At 42.3% G+C, this 20044-nt stretch overlaps 3 protein-coding genes across 3 annotated transcripts in view; 2 read left to right on the plus strand and 1 right to left on the minus strand.

Annotated features, from left to right (window-relative positions):
- Position 1: 1 nt before the first annotated feature.
- Positions 2 to 19089, minus strand: LOC144002813 (uncharacterized). The gene is made up of 50 exons (XM_077498389.1): positions 19026 to 19089; positions 17183 to 17328; positions 16900 to 17012; positions 16382 to 16518; positions 15266 to 15489; positions 15083 to 15189; positions 14582 to 14700; positions 14378 to 14513; positions 14094 to 14176; positions 13764 to 13883; positions 13589 to 13690; positions 13345 to 13503; positions 13133 to 13215; positions 10398 to 10542; positions 10286 to 10330; positions 10039 to 10206; positions 9708 to 9827; positions 9511 to 9621; positions 9409 to 9441; positions 9206 to 9340; positions 8944 to 9090; positions 8355 to 8489; positions 8111 to 8268; positions 7879 to 8023; positions 7755 to 7803; positions 7612 to 7678; positions 7409 to 7542; positions 6886 to 6929; positions 6634 to 6807; positions 6359 to 6513; positions 6171 to 6284; positions 5971 to 6086; positions 5576 to 5730; positions 5297 to 5502; positions 4995 to 5172; positions 4703 to 4927; positions 4456 to 4625; positions 4312 to 4382; positions 4131 to 4231; positions 3935 to 4054; positions 3715 to 3852; positions 3488 to 3642; positions 3315 to 3414; positions 2965 to 3200; positions 2687 to 2870; positions 2361 to 2609; positions 1817 to 1999; positions 1673 to 1732; positions 433 to 584; positions 2 to 348 (listed from the first exon to the last, which is right to left on the minus strand). The coding sequence occupies exons 1-50, from the start codon at positions 19087 to 19089 to the stop codon at positions 313 to 315; spliced, it is 6507 nt and encodes a 2168-aa protein (XP_077354515.1). The 3' UTR covers positions 2 to 312.
- LOC144002125 (uncharacterized) overlaps positions 11032 to 20044 on the plus strand; it is a 30169-nt gene continuing 21156 nt past the window's right edge. The window contains exon 1 of the mRNA XM_077497075.1: positions 11032 to 11172. The gene's annotated coding sequence lies outside the window, so the exon portion shown is untranslated. The remainder of the gene's footprint in view (positions 11173 to 20044) is intronic.
- Positions 11113 to 20044, plus strand: part of LOC144002126 (uncharacterized) — a 40317-nt gene continuing 31385 nt past the window's right edge. Inside the window, exon 1 of the mRNA XM_077497078.1 lies at positions 11113 to 11172. The gene's annotated coding sequence lies outside the window, so the exon portion shown is untranslated. The remainder of the gene's footprint in view (positions 11173 to 20044) is intronic.

Raw genomic sequence — 20044 nt, forward strand, 5'->3', positions numbered from 1 at the left:
CTTTGTTGTTTACATTTATTTATTCCCCCCCCCCCCAACACAAATTAATACAGTTTGTTTAGGTGTTATGTACAGTCGATTAACAACAACAATAAGGACCATGACTTTACGATTCTAATTGTAGAGTGACAGAGCTGTGATTGTTGTTTGTTCTCTGCCATCATCTACTATTCTACTTTCGCTCTCCCGGACAAAACATGGAAAACTAAGCTGGTGCACTCGCAAGTCAGGTTCCTGCTGTTTTTTTTTCCTTAGATTTAAAAAAAGTGTGAGATGGATATTTCACATTGATCATAGATCACATTGTCAAAGTTACGTGTCCACAAAGTTGGGATTGCTGAATGCAGGCTGCAACAAAAAAGTAAAATGTTAGTGTTTCTTCATCTAACAAAAAAAAACACCTTTTTAAGCTTTCGGGAAGAGATAACTCACAATGTCGACGTTAGTGGTCGTCCGCGTTGGGAAGCTTATCTTCAGGCTGTTCAACGTATAGCCTCGTACGCTGAACACGTAGAAGAGCAGTCCAGCTATCAGGCTGACAATAACTACGGTTGCAGCGACAGCACCTACTATCACGCCTGTGTCTACAAGATAAGCGACAAAAATCCACGAGAATTAAAATCATAGACATGATTTTAACATCTGGCTCGTTTTCAGATCAGTTGAAATTGATGAGACCTTGACTTACAAAGTTGAATTCATTCCGTGACCAAGCTTGTATAACTCAATTGACTCCAGCTATCAAATCAATTTTCTTCATTGAAACAAATTTAAATGTCAATCTGTTTTCTTGTATATTAAAGAAAGGAAAAACAGCTATGTATTGCATAAAACATCAAATATAAATACTGTTATGTCATAATTTGGATATAACAATATGAGCTCAAAATAGATTAGCCTACACAGTATTTCAATTATGACCTTAACAGAAACATTTGTTTTCAAAGCTTTTAATTATGCTTTCCTCAATTCTAGTGGTTATGTATTGCTTATGGCTTTTTTTCTACACATTGCACAACTGGAGTGCAGCGCTGCCACAGACAGGAAGTGGCAAGGTAACATCAGCGCAAAAACGACCAAGGATTCTACCTTTGGCTGCAATGCAATGTGGGATTCGAGTTGAGGTAAGCCACTTTGAACTAAAAAGAGGAAATTTGTTCGAAGCCGAAGTTTTGAATCCAACTGCAACTCGTTTGCTGCTGCCACCATGAGCGTGCACTTGCTTCATTCCGACTGTTTGGAAATGCAGAGCGCTTGGTTGTTAAAAGCTCCCCAATAAAGGGAGTGCCGGAACACACTCGTGACGCTCCAAATGGGGAAGTGGTGTGCCCACATCATCAGGCAGTAGAGAGGGAAACAAATTGCTGATTGGTTTGTAACGTAGGTTCCATCTGAGTCTGAAATTATTCTGCCTGTCTGAGCACACACGCTGAGTGATGCTAGGGCATCAGAGTGAATTTTTGAACACGTACAATAATTGCTTTTTCCATGAGGTAAAATATGAGATAATATATTGCAATATCCATAATGTATCTTATCACACTTTTTTTTTTTTTGTGGGAAAAAGTGGGAATCCCCATTATTTGTGCCAGTGCGCTTTCTAAAATACACCCACGGGGAATTAGATTGTGACAAACAAAATTCTCCTCTGGTAAGCTAGTGTCACACTTACTGTCAACATTTGGACCGTCTGTGGGGAAAATGGGGTTTCCGCCATCATCGGTTGTGTAGACTGATAACAAAAAGACAACAAAGACTAGTTTGAGTGTTTGTCCGGAAGAACTTAATGATGCTTTTCACCTGTCGGAAAACTTACATTGTCTGTGCCGGCACACAAAGCCTCTTTTCTGCAGGCAGTTGTTGTCATTCCAACGTCCATCAGGGTACATCTCCACACAGTTCTCCTCGGCCATTTCACCCGGGTGAAAAGCTTCATTGGGCTCACCGGGAGCCCAGTTGAGGAAACCCAGAGGTGTCTTGTCCGTCCAGCCCCAGCCGACTGGAAAGGTACAAGCAAAAATAACTTTTACCATTTTATGCGTTTATGCCAGCATGTTTTGATGGCATAAAATTCAAGCCAGTGCTAGCTAACTAGCTCTAAAATTGCAGAATAGTATTGAAGAAAAGTATTTTTTTCCATTGTGCCGTTATCAGTGTATAAGGTGACAGTAAGAAAAATAAAATGTGCATTTCAGAGACTAATTTTTCTTGAATAAGTTCTTTCACTTTTACAAGAATCTTTTTTTTAAAGCAACTATATGTACTTCTACTTAAGTATACAGTGTAAATATTCTGCCACCTCTGAAAATAAGCATGCATTTGAGCTAGTCAAAACCCAAATGGCAACTCAGTTGGCTCACAGTTACGGTCCCTGGTGAGGCCGATCCAGAGGTTGTGATATTTGGTGTGGTTGAGATTCTTGATAAACTCCAACTCCGCCCGGCTGTGGAAGGACGCAAGCTCGGCCTTAGCTTCTTGGCAGTAATGTCGCGAGTCAGGCCAGGAGAAGCCTTTCTTCTCATTGTAAATCCAGTAACAGTAGCGACCATATGGAGTCCAGAATGGGAAGCACTTCCCGTCACCGGGGGCGGGAGTCACTGGTGGTTTCTCTGCGGAATATTGAGATGATTTGGTGAAACTTGATGACTCGAAGCAAAATTCCTGATAAGAGGCAAGGTGTTGATACCAGAGGAGATCTTGCATATGTAGGGTTTGGCTTGGTCGCACTTGGTGTCATTCCAGGTGCCGTGAAACAGAGGCGAGCCGCGCATGCTGACACAACCCTCGTCTTTGAGGTTGTCGGGTTCTCCAGGACCCCACTGAGTGAAGAATACTGGCCAGCCATCAGTCCAGGCGAAGGATCCGTCATCCTGCAGGATAGTCACATGAGGCTGGAGTGTTATCCAAAAAGAATGCTTGTGTGCTATTTTGGATGGCTATTTGTGGTTCAGAGTGAACCATCACCTTGAGCTTCAGTCCGATCCAGGCATCAGCTCTTCCCTGCAGTATCACCCCGGCGACATAGGCCTGGTCGTAGCTCGTGTCGATGCTAGCCAGGTTGGCACCCTGCTGCTCACAAGCCTTCTGAGCTTCATCCCAGGTCGCTGGCTCCTCCACTAGCTTGTAGCAGTTCAGGTACCAGGATAAGTAGCCGGCGGGACAGGGGTTGCTTGTTGGTGGGGGTGGTGCAATACTGCTTGCTGAGGTAGAAGCCGGAAAACAGAGTGAGTTTGATGTCCCCTACCGGTGGTCAGCAGTACGTTTAAGCTGTCCAAACACACTTGAATGACCCTGTGCTTGGGACTACTACTAACATTTCTTCCTGAAGCAGACAAAACTCTGCTCTTTATGACAAGCATCGTCGTTCCACTTGCCGCTCTCAAGTACACTGTGAGTCACGGCCACGCAGTGTTCCTGGTGACAAAAGCGTCATTTTGTGAGTCCAAAATGTCACTGTGATGACTGAGTCGGGGTGGCGCATTCTCACCGCCCCTCCTGCGTTGTTGGGCTCGTTGCCGTTCCAGTTGGTGTAGAGGACTGGGCTCACGCCGTCACTCCAGGCATACTGATTCTCTACCAGGATGTCAGACAGGCCAATCCACGTCGGAAGCTCAATGTCTTTCAGGTAACTGGACACAAAGTCTAAGAAGAGATGGGGAATTTATTTAGCATGGAGCCACCATAGTGAAATTCTTATAGGCATTGCCCGCTGACCATTTTCATACTGGTTGTCGATAACGGCCAGCTCTCCTCCTTGGTCTTTGCACCAACTCCGTGCGTATGTCCAATTGGCTTTAATATCGTTTTTCTTTCCCTTGAACAGGAAACACTTGTCTTTGAAACGCATCCATCCTAAGTAGAGCGAAGATAAGAGACTATTAATGCATCCTCTTCTTTTAAACAACCTATCCAGAACAAAGCTACGAAGCATTACCGGCAGGGCAGTACCCCTCCCAGGGTTGAGTTGGGGGAGGAGGAGTGTGGTCACTTCCTGGAAACTTCTTGCAGACGTAACCAGCAACGGCTCGACCGCAGTTTACGTCGTTCCAACCACCTAGCGCATGCCAGGGTTTGGAAATATCAGCTGTAGGATACGTCTGCCAACATTCCAACGAGAGGAACTGTAGTACCTTGATGTCTGTTCATCTGAACACATTGTTCCTCCCCGTTGGCGTTGTTGGGCTCACCCGGACTCCAGTGAGTGTATGAGACAGGGGAATGGTCTTGCCACCTGCATGAATTAACAATCAAGAACTTGGAACTCTTGGATCCATCAAGTGACACACTTTACATTGACACTAAATGACACACGCGTATTGTCCACCAGTGATCCCCAACATCCTCAGTCCAATCCAAGCAGCAGAAACCCGACCTGTTCCCACCTGGAGGGGGGTCGAAACAAGATCAGCCATTTCACCATGGAGATAAAAATGTACATCGACCTGAGAGTCCTACCATGCTGTTGACATACGCCTGTTCCTCCTTATTGAGGATGGAGACGAGTCTGGCTTTCTCGGCCCAACAGCGGTGCATCGCCGTGTGGGCGTCCACGGTGTCCGTATCATTGTAGTAGTAGCACATGTTGTTGTTCTTCCTCCAGCCCGGGTTGCTGCCACAATCAGGAGCTGCACAAGGAGACCGTTTTCACCAAGTAAAAGAAGTGACCAAAAGCAAAATTGAATGACCAGGCGGTTTTGTTTACACGGTACTATCGGCGGGGGCACCGGAGGCAGGATGGGGTTCTGTCCTTTGGCGATCATGCATATCCAGTCTTGGTGGGCATCGCAGTTGAGATCGTTCCACCAGGAGTAGGTTCCGTTGGTGCTGCTAACCATCTCCACGCACTCCTCACGGCCCTCGTGGTTGTTTGGCTCACCCGGACCCCAGTTGGTGTGCGAGAGTGGTGAACCATCACTCCAGGAATAGCCTAAGAGTAGTTATGTAGAAGTCTTTGTTTTGATCATGGTTTCCTGGGACCTCCACCTTGTACGCACCTCCTTCCGTCGGGTTGTTCCTGAGGCCAATCCACTTGCTGCTTCCTTTGCTGTATAGGGATAGGAACTCCTCCTCCTCCTGACTGTGGATACTGACCAAATTGGCACCTCTTGCCACACAGTCTTCATGTGCAGCCCCCCAGCTCTTCTTCAGGGACCAGTCCACATTGTGAAAGAACTGCAAGACATCAAATCATTATCAACCATATGCTCATGGGACATAACTTGTAACCAGTTGATTAATCAACCAAAGTGCGAGTGGACCAATTTAAATTCTTAAATGTAGGATATGGAAACCGTACCCTGTAACAGTTCCTGAAATTAGGCGTGGAGGTCCAGCTCTTAAAGCAGTCCTGTGTTGGAGGAGAGGTTGGGGCTATGGTGGGCGGGGTGATGTCTGAACGGGGTTTCTCACAGATAAAGGCAAATTTCTCTGAGCACTGCTTGTCATCCCAGAAGCCGCCGACTTGACCAGTCGTCATGGCCACGCAAGTGCCATCCCCTTTATCTGGTAACATTTGACCATGGGTATCAACTGATGTCATGTTTGCATATACTCCATTGGAGGATTAGTTCTGTACCTGGCTGGTTTCTGTCCCAGTGAGTGAAAGTGAGTGGATAGCCGTTGTCCCAGATATATTGCACCCCTCCGCCGGTAACCCCTTTAGCTCGCAGGCCAATCCACCAAAAACCTGTTTTTCCTGACAGTACTACCGTAAAATGCGCTTGCTCGTATCTGCAATGAAACATTGTTTAATTAAAGGAAGTCTGCCTAAATTGAAGGTCGTGTAGCCAAACCTCCACAGTGACATACTTTTCCACACCTTTTCATGGTATTAGTAAACATAGTTTTTATGGCATGTAAAGTGTGGAGCTAGACACATTGGAGTTGGTCGAAGGAGAATTGAATTGAATAGAGACTTGTTCCAACGTAAGCTGTGGGAATCTCTAACAAATTGTTTGTTGCACCACTCACATATCTCCAATGTGCAGCAAAAATCCATCCTGCTCTTTACAGAAATCCTTGGCGTCCGACCAGCTCCGGCCCATCTCCTCCATCCAGTAGCAACCGTACCCATACGTCTCCCAGCCCTGACATATAACACCCAGGTGATGTACAACTTTGTTACGGTACAATATGCAGTAAAAAGAGTAGTGGATGTTTGCCTGCCCTACCTGCGGGCAGCCAGGCGCAGTGGGTTTCACTGAGGGAATCTGGTAATGCGCCTTGGGCATTTTACACATGAAGCTGTTGAGTTCCATGCAGGACACGTCCTTCCATCTGCCGGTCTAAAAGAAAAATTGAGTCAATTGCAGGTGGGGTGATTGTGGCGGTTAAGTGCATCATTGCTCTATCATCACACCTGGTGCGACATCTCCACACAATCCTCGTTGAAACCGTAATGGTTGCTGGGTTCTCCTGGGGCCCAGTAGGTAAAGGTCACCATGTGGTGGTCTGACCAGACAAACATGCCCGAAACTACTAGGTCGTTCAGTCCTGTCCACATGTCACTAGTGGCTGCAGAGGACCAACAGGAACAAATCTCTTATTTCACACCTCAGATATTCCACTTTTTTTTCTTTTTTTTTTTTTTATTGTGCTGACTAGGACCATTAGGCATTAAATGGTGTTGCTCACCAAGGTACAGGTAACTTTCCAGCCAGCTCTGCTCCGTCATGGAGCGGATGGACACGAGTTCAGCACCGAGACTTCTACAGGTGTCTTGAGCATCGGCCCAAGTCCGTTTGTCCTCGAACGGTTTGTAACAGAACTCTCCAAATTCGTACCAATCAGGTCCTGAACATCTCAGTTCTGAAGATCAGACCTCATGTGAGTTTATGGTCTTGAATAGTGATGTCGCCACATAAAAAAAAAATGGAGTACACTTACCTCCATCAGCAAAAGTATAAGACAAAGGATATTCGCCATCAAATCTGCAGATATTAAAGCAATAATTAGCTCAGCCTCTTATTTGCATTTAGCACCATTATCCTAGCCCAGAGGTCATCAACCTTTACTATCTAAAGAGCCATTTTAGGCCAAAAAACAAACAAACCTGTCTTGAGCCGCAAAACATTTGAAGATTGTGATGAATGAGAGTGTGACTGTTAATTTACTGTACCGAAGGCCCAAGAGCTAATTAATTATTTATATTTTTATTTTAAAAGACTTCTGTCGTTTTGTCAAATTTGACATTCTTGACAATTTTATGAAGATACTGTATTAATGTTATTTCCTTCCTCTCCTCCTTTTTTTGACGTTTTATGGCTATTTGTATGCCTTTTTGCTGAATTTTCTGACATTTTTGGCAATTTTGTACATGTTTAATTTTCAACATTTCTTCTTTTGTTTTTGGACATGGGACATGTGGCTCCAGAGCTGCAGGTTGCAGACCACTGTCCTAGCCACTCACTGTCTCGAGGTGATCCCATTCCTGGTGGAGCCGGCATAGAAGTTTTGTCCCAGTGCTTTTAGCAAAGTACAATCTCCTCCAACTTCATTCAGAATGACGCCAGCGTGGATAGCGGCTGCACAGATGTTTGAGTCCTGTCCCAAGAGCACCAGAAAGTCTTGGTCAAAGATAAACTTAAGTGGCAATTTATTACAGTCACAGACCGCTCGATAGACGGATGTTCCATAGACACTGTAGCTGGATTTGGCGCAACCTGCTGGACAGTGGACCCTGAAGATGACATGGGTTGTGTCAGAGTGAAGGATGGGGCATGTTACCACAGAAAACTATGTCAAGTCTGACTCACGTCATTTGATCGTTGTTGGAGTTAAGCTTGCTGGCACAAGTGATTGCATCTATTGGATGCAAGTTTTACATCAACACATGTTTTTATTCTCACAGTACTCATAGCAGAGGAGCGTCTTACTTACAGTTAGGCGTGCATCCTAAGACCTCAAAGCGAAGGCCGACTTGACCACTGTACTCCAGCGGCAGAATGCGGATGTACTGAGCAGAAACAGGCGTGCCTAGCAGCTGAGTGTCAGCAGTGTTTCTATCTGTTGATCCGGGCAAAAACTAGAAATGGAACAGCTCAAAGTTTGCATTTCATGACTACAGACTGGATGACAGGGATGGAGTAATATTAATTGGTCTTCCACTCACCTGTCCATCAGCTGTGTAGTCAGTCCAGGACCCACCATCAATACTATGCTGAATCTTAAACTTGGTAACCCAGTGGTCATTGTTCGGACACCCTTGTAGCATGATCCCTGTCACCTTTCTTTTCTGGCCAAGGTTGACCTGGATCCAGCTGCTGGTAGCTGCAAGAGATTAACATTAGAATGGCCGTGACACCCATTTGTCACTGTGTACTTTAAAGTCGGATTATTGTAAACTTTGTACATACGATTTCCTGACGGCATCCAACAGGAGTTCCCATTCAGACGGGCTTTGTTGGGGGTAAAACTGCTCATGGAGGAGGAGGCTGAAAGCTGGAAGTCTGTGATGTTCTTGTCCTCGATACCCAAGCCGTGAAGACACACTGAGAACAGCCAATTAATCATTGTTGTCAGGCTACTCCTGTTATTTCAAAACACATTCATCTTTCTGAATGAATATATCAGAGATGAGGAGGATGGAAGGATATTCAAAGAACTTAACCAATGTTTGACTATCAGCCCCAAGCTAATTCACATGCATCGTTTCTGGGGAGTAAGTAGTGATGGACAAATGAAGCTTCATGAAGCACTTGTGATATTTTTGGACTCCTCTGGATGGCACTCTTAGTTTAAATATGCAGTGGAAATGTCATCAATTTCCATTGCACTAGCCTTTATCTTTAAACCAAGAGCACTCTAGAAGAGTCAGAAAATACTGCAAGTGCTTCATGAAGCGTCATTTTCCCATCACTCGGATTAAGCCCTTTATTCCGTCTTCTTTGGTGTTTCAAATGGACCAAAGTATTATTATTTTTTTTATGATGTGAGGAGTACCACCTTTCTGTTCACAGCTGTAGACTATCTCAAGGTATTTGGAGACGCCAGGGCAGGGGTCCATCTCAACGTGGGCATAGGCAAAGCAGAAGGGACGGTTGTCGCACGCTTTTCTGTAGTAAGGAAGGATACCTTCCACTGTGCAGTTCCCTGCAAGTGATACCCGTTACTAACATTTCCATGAACACACTGAAAACACATTGTGGAGGTTATTAACGTAAGATGTCTATGGATCAAAGGCAGCCATTGTGGATTCTTGGTTTACCGTTTGACCCTCCTAGATGTGGACAGACGTCACCGCTCTTTCGTCCGTAGAAAGCCGACTGGATGTTAATGACACTTTCTTGCGGGCAGTGAAGCACAGCGGATGATTCCTGGCAAACGATTGCCGTCATGAAGCCTGCGAGAGCATGACTGCGTTATTTTGTCGCACGTCTTTTTTTAAGGCATGAGTTAAATGCGACATACCGTCATGAGGAGGTGGCGGTTGCGGTGTCTTTCCTGCGAAAGGGAACACAAAGATTCAGATTGATGTCAACGCTACAATAACAAACGGATCATCACTCTTACCTCTTCGCTTGCAGATGTACCCTCTCTTGTTCTCGCAGTTATCGTCATTCCAGTAGCCGTTGTTAATGATTATGGAAAGACAATCTTCACCAAAGTAGTCATCGGGATTACCTGCAAGGAGACGATAGACGTGCAGAGGTCAGCGCTATAATTGTCGTCCTGGTAACTTATAAACATCATCAAGGTTTTAGATGCACCTGCGCTCCAGCGTATGTATCTGAACGGGGATCCGTCACTCCACTGCCAGCCGCCTTCAGTGATGGAGTCATGGCCGCCCATCCACAGGGAGATCCCGGTCGGGCTCACCTGGATCACACCTACAGAGGATTGGAATGTGAGAGGTTCTCGAAGCACCTGGAGAAAACCCACCAAGTTAGGAGGACAACATGCAAATTTGACACTGGAAGGCCAGAGATGAGATTTGAACCCAGAACTGTGAGGCAGTTCTCCATTTAAAGGTTTCGTGTAATTAAATAAACAGGAAACAGTAAACCTGAATGATACAGGAACAAAAGATGGTTGTTGTACCTTGTATGAAGGCCTGTTCAGAGGGGTCAGTGATGCTGACTAAGTCTCCTCCCTGGTTGACGCAGTCTGCTCGTGCCTCAGCCCAGGTCCTTGTGGACAGGAAGTTGAACAGGTAGCAAAAGTCATTAAAGGGGTCCGCCATCCACGAGCCGCATTTTTCGTTCCAGCCTGCGAACGAATACGGCTCTTTACAGACATATTGTACAAGTGTGAGAGAGGAATGTTCACTGTGGTGCGGGTCAACCACCTGGTCCTGATGTTGGCGGCTGAGGAGGAGGCCCTTGACCTTTGGCTGCAGGGGTGCGATAGATATCAAATTTGAGTCCACGTTAGAGGACATGCAAAGTAAGAGTTTTTACCTTTTTTGCAGATGAATTCACTGGTGGCTGTGCATAAGTTGTCATTGAGCGTTCCTGCTTCCGGGTGGTTTGGCCCTCGTAGGTGAACGCAGTCCTCGTTGTTCTGCCAATTGTCCGGCTGGTTTGTTTCCCATGGGAGTTCGTTCTGTGCATCATATTTACTTAGAATGCTGTATTTTTTTTTTTCCTCTTTTCCTCATATGACTTGATTCTTGTAACGATTCAACTATTTCTCAACACAATATTTGGACAGGGTTCCCGCTGGGTCTAAAAAAAAAAAAAAAAAGTCTTAAAAAGTCTAAAATTCATAGTTACATTTTAGGCCTTAAATGTCTTAAAAACAGCCATATTTTCATCCTAGGTCTAAAATTTAATTTACCCAAGTCTAAAATTCTTACATCCGCTCCTTACATTCCTAGAAGTGTCTGCTCTGTAGAAAGAAAGAAAGAAAGAGCACACACAAAAATGTGCGTGTTGCGTTGTTTCTATCATTTGCGTGCTCAAAGTGGAGGAGACATTTGTGGGGGTGCGTTTGCATTATAGTTCAATGTAGTTCAGGCGGGCGGGAGGGAAGTTACGTGGGGCGGTGCAAATGAGATGGTTGGTGAGATTTGACACTCCACCGCTTGTTTTGCCGCGAGGTACGACAACAGGAGGGGGAGGAGTTATCGTTGTTGTTGTCTGCGGACATGTTAAGCTAACACTACGGGGACAAAAACAAACAAACAAACAAACGGGCAGGGTGGTGAACGACGAACTTGGCAGACCTGGGTTGGTATGTACTCACTTTTTTGTTTTTATTACATTTATTGAACTGTGTACCAAAACAACAGAACACATCACTATTGATATTAGCCAAAGCATCATTAGCATAGTGGTGGCCAGTTAATTGCGATGCTGAAACGTATTTGTTTGTTTTTTCTGAGAGGACTTTTGCCATAATGTAAGTAAATGAAACAAAGCAAAGCCCGGTGTGTGCAAATATTAATGAAGCGGCCGCGTCCAGAGGTGTGAACACACTTTACAGCTCTGGCAATGTAACGCTAGCGAGTAAAGCTAATCGAAACATTTGTTTTTGTCATTTCCTTTATTTAACCAGGCAAGAAACCCATTGAAAGTAACAATCGCTAATCCAAGAGTGATCTGATCACATGCTAACAAAGCCCCTTCGCTATTTGTGTGAATGTAGCATTGTTAATTCACTGCCTTTGACAAGTATACTTGTCAATTGTATTTTTTAGAGCGTGGCTAAATGGGGGCGAATCTGAGCATGCTCCACTGTAAATATCAAACTTGGAAACAACTTTACTGATGCCCAACCACCGGTAGATGACATCATTGCCCCATTTTATACGAAATAAACACAGAGTCAGAGTCTATGGGAGAAATGGCTGTATTTTGGCAAACCTACATTTTTCTGCTGTCAATTATAAAAGAATGGGACGGGGCAAAAAGTAGGGAGTCTATTCTGTTATTTGGTAGATTCGGTTTATTTATAATTATTGAATGTAATATCTCGTGAGTATTGACAATTTTAAAATGTTCTAAAATGACTGGCAGTGAATGAATTAGATGGACGGTACTCTGTCCACTACCGGAAAAAAAACATACATTTCAAGTTTACGTTCCCGACTTTCCGCTAAGATATTGCAGTTTGCTTGTCTGAACAGAGAGTGTGGACAATTATTTTTTACCGAGTCAGAACAGAAAGTGTGGACAGTCAATTTGTAAGAAAATGGGTAAATGCCAGTCCAACAAGAACTAACTCGAAATTCCCGACTTTTCCAGCTGGTTGGATGAGGTAGCCGGCGATAGGCACTCGGCTCGTTGCAAAGTTTGCAAAAAAGATCTAAAGTTGGACTTTGGGCGCGAATATGGTTGTATAATAGGCAAGGCAAGTTTATTTGTATAGCACATTTCATACACAAGGCAACTCAATGCGCTTTATGCGAGGAAAGGCAACACATAAGCATCAACAAACAGTAGTTAACATTGAGAGGAAGAAAACTAAATGAAAATATATTAAAATTAAAATATATATTATATTATATTATATATTATATATATAAATTATTAAAATATATTCACCCTATAGGGTGCAAAATTTACTATGAAGAACATACAATGACAATATTAAAACATTATTCAGCAAACTTTAAAACATTTAGCGTAAGGCAGTTTAAAATAAGAATAAAAATAATAATAATAAAAAAAACTTAATTCAAGCTGTTTAAAATAGGTTGTATGTGATTGTTGTGTACATTGTTTTGAGAACTGAAGTTCATCTCAGGTTGGTCATTGTCAATATTGTTTATTGCATTGTATATGTTGTATGCTTTTGGTGCACTTCGACATGTTTGAAACCAAAATAAGTTGACATGGTTTTGAGAAACAACTATGTGACACCCCCCCCCCCCCCTTTTTTTATTTTTATTTTTGTATTTTATTATTTTATTATTATTTTTTTTTTGGCGTCTTCGGTCGGTCGTGAAGTTGGTCTAAAAATTTTCTCATAATGGTCTAAAAAAAGTCTAAAAAAGGTCTAAAATTTCACTGAGTGATTCCTGCAAGAACCCTGTTGGAGTATATTTTTCATGATAAAATAGTTTCAGTATTATGATTTAATTCTCTTAAAACTACGGATTAATTCTTGTATTTCTAGCCCCTCTCTTTTTATTTCCTGTAAAATTACGTTTTTTTTTCTTCCCTTAGTCTACCATAAATATTGCACTTACTGGAGCTGTTCCGTCAGTATACACAAACTGATTTTCAATCTTGATGTCATTGAGTCCCACCCATGCTTGTCCTGGCATGTGCGCTTCAGGAAAGAAGATGAGAACGTCAGATTTTGGAGACAAACAGAAGCCAAACTTAAATATGTTTATATAATAACATATTGGCGGATAATTCCTGACACTACCATGTGGCAGTTAGTCTTGGTGCTCACCAGTCAAGAAGCTGAGCTCTTCCTTTGAGTGGAAGCTGACCAGGTGACCTTGTTGCGTAACGCAGTAAGTCTCTGCATCCTGCCATGTTTTCACCATGTCCCCCTCGAAATGGTAGCAAAAATCACCATACAGCACATAGCCAGGGTCGCAGTGGGACGCTAAAGAGAAAAATTCATTACAAAACCTTAAAGGTACTCAAGGTGGGGGAAAACAAAAACAAAAAACAGCATCATTGAGACTCACTTGGCGCTGGAGTTGGTTTGGGAGTTTGTCCTCCGGTCATCTCACAAATGTAACCATGTTTCTTGAAGCAGCTGCTCGTTTCCCATTTTCCTTCATAATTTCCTTTTTGGTGTCAACAACCTGTTAGTCTTGTGATAGCTTATGAGTGGCATTGAAAGGATAAAGCACGTTCTACCTGTGAAGATCTGTCCACAGTCCCAGATATTTGCTGTGTTTCGAGGCCAACCGGGTCCATAGTTTGTGTAGTTAACTTCTGTTTTGTCTACCCAGTGGAATGTCCCATCCTGGTCCTTATCTGAGGAAACCAATGATGTCAATGAATCGTATATACTTTACATTTATACCCCCCATAAGTGGTCATTTGTGCCCAGGACTGAAACTAGCCAGACTTGCTCAACTTTGGCAATCACCCAAAACCTACAATATTTGGGTTGCTAAGTTTGGAAGTGTTCACTAGTATCAATCACCCAAGAAGTGGCTGGTTGAAAAAAAGTGACTAGCGTACCTGATAAACCAATCCAAATGTCAGGAATATCCACTTGGTGAAAGTCAGGAAGTTTTCCATTGATGAAGAATTGTTCTTCTTTGCTGCAGTAAAAAAAAAAAAAAAAGTTGTGCAGATTATACAAGGACCTCAAAATTGCTTTGGTGAACTTAAAATATAGTAATTATCCCAAAAGTGCTGGTTAGTCAATAGGACTGCTTAAGACTGTTGCAAGTCCTCCAAAAATATGATTAGTATTTCTTGCATACTAAACACAATAGTTCCATTCAGAGTCCAGAACATACTTGTTTATGACGAGCAGGTGAGCTCCCTCATTAGAGCACGCGCTGAAGGCCTCGTACCAGGTGGTCAGCAGGTCGGTGTTGCTGACTAGCCAGTAGCAGCTTCCGGAGAAACTCTGCCATCCGTCAGGGCAGATGGCTGCAGGACAATTCTATGATTGCGCTTTTCTCATTTTAAAAGTGCAGATTAACGATGACGTTGCTTACTGTTCACCGGCCTTTTGCACATGTACGGACGCTCGTGTCGGCACAGGTGCGTCTTCCACATGCCAAACTCGTCGGACACATCTTTGATGATCGCCGCGCAGGAGCCCACGTCGCCGTTGCTGTCGGTACAAGTTGTGTAAAGACACATTCTAACAATCAGGCTGAATTTGAATGTTTTTCCCTCCTTTTGGGGTGGTCGTCTTACAACCCAGAGGTTGTAGGTACGTTGAGGTATCCTTGAGCAAGATACTGAACCCCCAGTTGATCCTGATGCTGTGTCATCAGAACGTGAATGAGTAGTTCAATGTAAAACGCTTTGAGGACCTTGTAAGGTGGGAAAGCTCTTTATAAATGAAGTACCGTTTGCCTCCTTTGGTCAATCAGCAAATGTCTGATTGGCAGATGTCTCTGGGTAAGACTGATTTTGATCAAAGTCAGCAAAAGGTTCCCACTTCCAACGGTGGTGACAGAACTGATGATGCAACAATGTGACTTTCTTACACTGTGGTTTCATTCGGGGCCCAGTTGGTGTAGATGACTGGCAGGGCGTCGGACCAGTTCATGTCTACGCTTCCCTCCTCAAGATGGCACGAGATCTTATTGCATTTCTGTGGAGACCAATCGTCATTCTCAATCCGATACCTTTTACACTTGTCACATTTCGAAGCGGTTTTTTGACCTTACCAGATTGGAAAGTCCGATCCATAGGTCGATCCGGAAAGGATCCAGCATCCCGGTCACGTACAGCTCCTCCCGTGCGGAGGTGATGGAGACGAGGTCTCCGCCCTCCACGACGCAGTCGTGACGGGCTGCCAACCAGCTCTTGGCGGTTCCCAATTTCAGCTTGTAGCAGTCTGTGTTATACTGGTGCCACCCGTTGGTCAGATCACACTGTGGCCTCGGATTGGCTGGGAACACATTTTGGGGAATTGTCTTGTTGGGTTGTATTTATGTATAGGGTTAATTCCAATGTGTAAGTGATGGTGCGTTACTCTACAATGAAGGCCCAGGTACCAAATGCCTGGTCTGCCACTGCATTTTAGGGAATAGTCTGGCAATAGTTTTTGTTATTGTGCCTCAGAGGAACATGGCAGCAAGTTTGATCGCTCGCCATGAAATTGTCATAACTAAGATATGGAAGGTCTAACATGACTGAAGTACTCTCTTCACTGATTGGCTGAGAAAGACTTACATGGTTATATTGCACCATAATGATGTCCATTATTTTTTTTTTAACTCATTCATTCCTAGCCATTTTTACTGAAGCAACCCACTTTGCTCCCAGCTGTTTTATTGGATTTTGACTGATATTGCAAGACCCACAGAATATTGTGTTCTCTTGCTATAAAAACAAGCAATTAGCATTAGAATATAGCTACGTTTCATCATTATATCATTATTCACATTCCTGTTGAAAACACTGGCAACAAGAGCTTGTTGCAACATGGCCCTGGCTGATCTCTTATACTCTACTGCCACCTACTGGATGTTTTTTTTTTTTTAATCACTACCATTGCTTTAAGCCACCTCATGTCAAACTGCATCAAAGCCTTCTGTTTGCTCTTGCATAAAAAAAAAAAAAAAAAAAAAAAAAACATCGACAAACTTACAGTAAATATGTCTTTGGGAGTGAAGAACAAAGTATTTAAATGTAAAGTACTTCTGGGTCATCTCACTTGAATAGGAAAGGTTCTAAGAATAACTTGAGCGAATTGGAAAGCATGCTCTCTTCCTAGTTAGCATCTTAGCATCGCAGCTGCGTCATAACGGGATGCAAACTAAAAGGGAGTGTGGACTTACCATTGGCGTGCTTGCAGATGAATTTTCTCTTGACGTCACAGTTCTCATCATTCCAGCGACCCGAGCTGCCCATCACCTGACCGCAGTCTTCACCTGGCTCGTCGCCCCAGTTGTCAGGCTGACCTGGCATCCAGTACCTGTAGAAAAAAAAATAGACCAAATATTTATTTTTCCCCACTATCATAACATATGTATTTGTTCACATGATTACCATCCCAATATTTCCATCTCTGTACCACTAATCCTCAGTAGGGCCGTGGGTGTACTGAAGCCTCCCAGTTAATTTTGGGTAAGAGGTGGAGTCCACCCTGAACTGGTGGCCAAACAATCACAGGGCACAATAAAACATTTTCACCAACGGGCAATTTAGAACAGTAGTCCCCAATCACCAGTCTGTGACCCAGTACCGGTCTGAGTACCATTTGGCACCGGCTTACACACTGAGATTTAACTTGCGACGATATTAGAGGCAGTAATCATGTTACCACATGTGTGAGTTATTCCTTATTGGTACATACGATATGTATTGTAAGAAAGGACTTCCATCTGTCCACTCCCACACTCCCTCGATGAATCGGTCCGTCAGGCCGATCCAGAAGATCTCCGTGCCGATTTGTGTCCTCACCCACAACTACAAGAAATGTAAAAACGACGTGGGGAAAAGTAATCACACTCTAAACTTAAGTAGGAAAAAAAATAATCTGATCAGTTACAGACGTGAAAATTCTATAAGAACAGTAAGAAATTATTTATACATGTTTAGGTCACACCGCTGCTCAGCGGTTGGTGCTAGCGCCTCACCCGCTCGTGGATGTCCTGAATGCTCATCAGGTTGCTGTTCTGTGCTAAACAGAAGGCATTCGCGTCGAACCACGTCTTTGTATCACTGGAGAAGTAGTAACATTTGTGCTCGTTCTCCCGCCAGCCTGCCGGACACTGGCACTGCACTAGAAAATAAAACACAAACACGACCAACGTTGACTGAACTTGACCTCGTGGAGGGTCATGAGAAAAATAGGAACACTATTTTTAAAAACAACTTTTGAGTTGATTTTGTGTGTGGGTGTGAAGGTTCTTGAGAAGAACCCATACAAATTTCTAAGTAGACTAGACTAAGTGCAATTTCTGGAGAAATTGCGTGGGAATGCTGAAAGCACATTGAGAGATAAATTATGAAATTATAACCTCCTGGTTACTGGACAATGCACATTACCAACTGTGCCACCGAGCAGTATCAGACACCTGGTAATGATAAGTTATATGTATGGAAGTGGGAGTAGAAAGTGATACTTGGAAAAAGTTCAATGACTGTCCCATTGAAAATGAATGGGGATAAGTTAATATTGAATGTGAAATTGTGCAAATACTGTAAGTAATGTGGAATCAGACGATATATATACCCCGGGAGGTGTGAATTTTTGAAGCTGGTTGAAATTTGAACAATGTAAATTGGAAGTATTATGTGGAGAATAAAAATCACAATAAGATGCTTCAGCATTCCCACAATAATGAACTAGTTGGAGATATGTGTTATTTCCGTCACTTGTTTAAATTGTTACTCATGCAGTACAAATAGAAGTTTAATGTTTTTGTTGAAATGCATAAACTATAAAAGTCTCATGACTTGAATGCCTCACATTAAAGGCTGGATAATGGTTAACATTTTTTACACACTTGACTATTACATCACATGATGTTGATCATCATTTGATAAAGATGTGCCAGCATTTTGTGCATCAAGAAAAATAAAAATAACAAATGGCATCTGCTTCTTTCAGAATCCCCCCCCCCCCCACCAAATAAATAAATAAATACATAAATGAATAAAATAACACCAATCGAGAATAAAACGTGACTTGTTTTTAGATCATCACATCAGCTTTCCATCAAAAAAAGACAAAAACACTTGAGGAAAGGAAAAAATATATAAAAAGATACCTCCAAATCATAATGCAGCATCAAAAAAATTGATTTATCTTTTTAATAGACAAACCAATTTGACTTCTTTTTGTGGAAAGAAAAAAAGGATGTCATTTATTTATTTCTTGAAAGATCCTCAAAAACGTCTTAAATCTAAAATAAAGATTGAAAAAAAAGAAGGAAAACATTAAATGTATTTATTTATTGAATTTATGGCCAATTTTTGGCAACAGGCTTCTGGCTTATTAATAACAGCATGAACAATTCCGGCAAACCCTCAAATTTTTATTTTATGTCTTTTAGTAATTTATCAAATTTATTTATATTGTAATTTATCTTTTAGAAATAAATAACTAAAATCACCAACAAGTTCATTTGTCTATTTAGAAATTTGTGTGTTCTTGAGAACTAAAATCTAAAGAAAAAAGGATGTCACTTAAAAATGTTTTTTTTTTTATGTTGAAAGATCCTCAAAAACATGTTTTAAATATAAAATAAAGATTGGGGGGGGAAAAAGAAGGGAAACATTAAAATTATTTTTTGAATTTATGGCAAATTTTTGGCAACAGGTTGCTTCTGGCTTTTTTTTTTTGCTCCTGCCCCACAAAAAAAAAAATTGTAAACAAAACTTTTTCTCTTCAATATAAGGGAAAACATTCGTGTCAGACAGATTTTTAAGACGCCTAACCCCAAACATCAAAATAACTCACAACAGGAAACTCACCACAAGTAAGAGTAGCAAAGCTGACAAGCAACAGCGCAAATGATCTTCCTGCTATACTCTTCATCTTTTACTTGTTTTCTTTAACCGTCCTTTATGCTCGCATTGGTCGCATACTGCAGCAGCCGCTTCTTCTTCTGAACTCGATGTGCAATTTGTCTGAGTGTTATCAAGTCAATCGTCTCATCATCTGCTCATGCACAAAGAGTCCAAAGAGTGCAAGCAGTAAAGCATGCGCCCGTGCTAGCTTCTGGGTCATAGTGACTCATATTTGACGATTCGTGTTAGCTTGTTAGGGGTCACAAATATTTAAAAAAAAAAAAATGACGCGCTAATTAAGACGTTTGTCTTTCAACATATACGTTTCAATTGAAGATAATTCCTGAAAATGTGCAAGGGCTGAGAACAAAGCGAATCATTTGACGCGGAATCATGCCGAAGCGATGTCTGCACGTTTGTAGTTTTTTGTAGTGTTCCTACCACCCTCCTCAAAGTTGCTTCATGCCAACGATACAGACCCCCTCAGGCCTTTGACAAAGTTACCATTCAACTACTAGCTCTAAGTCGATATTTCATCAGCAGTTATGAAAGTACCTACAAGGCTTCTTTGGTGTCTGGCTAAATCACAAAAACTTTAGAGCAGCCATTGGAATCTTAGCTTATGTGATTGAACACCCCATCCCCAATATCTCGATTTTATGAAGTTAAGTTCAAGTACAATGAATAGCTTGAAATAGTACCAAGATAGGTGATGAACTATCAGATGGGAAAAAAAAAAAAAAAAAGGCTTGTGTGGTCAACATATGACAAAGACTATTTTATTTGTTCACTTCACAAAGTCCAACAGAGATTTTATAAGAAGCACATGCCTTTGTATCAATAAACGGTCACTTTTTAATCTTTATTTCACCACATCTACTGTAAAGCAATTCTGCATTAAATAAAATAAATACATTGCAATATATAAAAAAGTGGTTATATTTTAGCCTAATAAAAACTATTCACCCCACCCCACAAAAAAT

The sequence above is a fragment of the Festucalex cinctus genome, chromosome 15 (genome assembly GCF_051991245.1).
Source record: "Festucalex cinctus isolate MCC-2025b chromosome 15, RoL_Fcin_1.0, whole genome shotgun sequence".
NCBI lineage: Eukaryota > Metazoa > Chordata > Actinopteri > Syngnathiformes > Syngnathidae > Festucalex > Festucalex cinctus.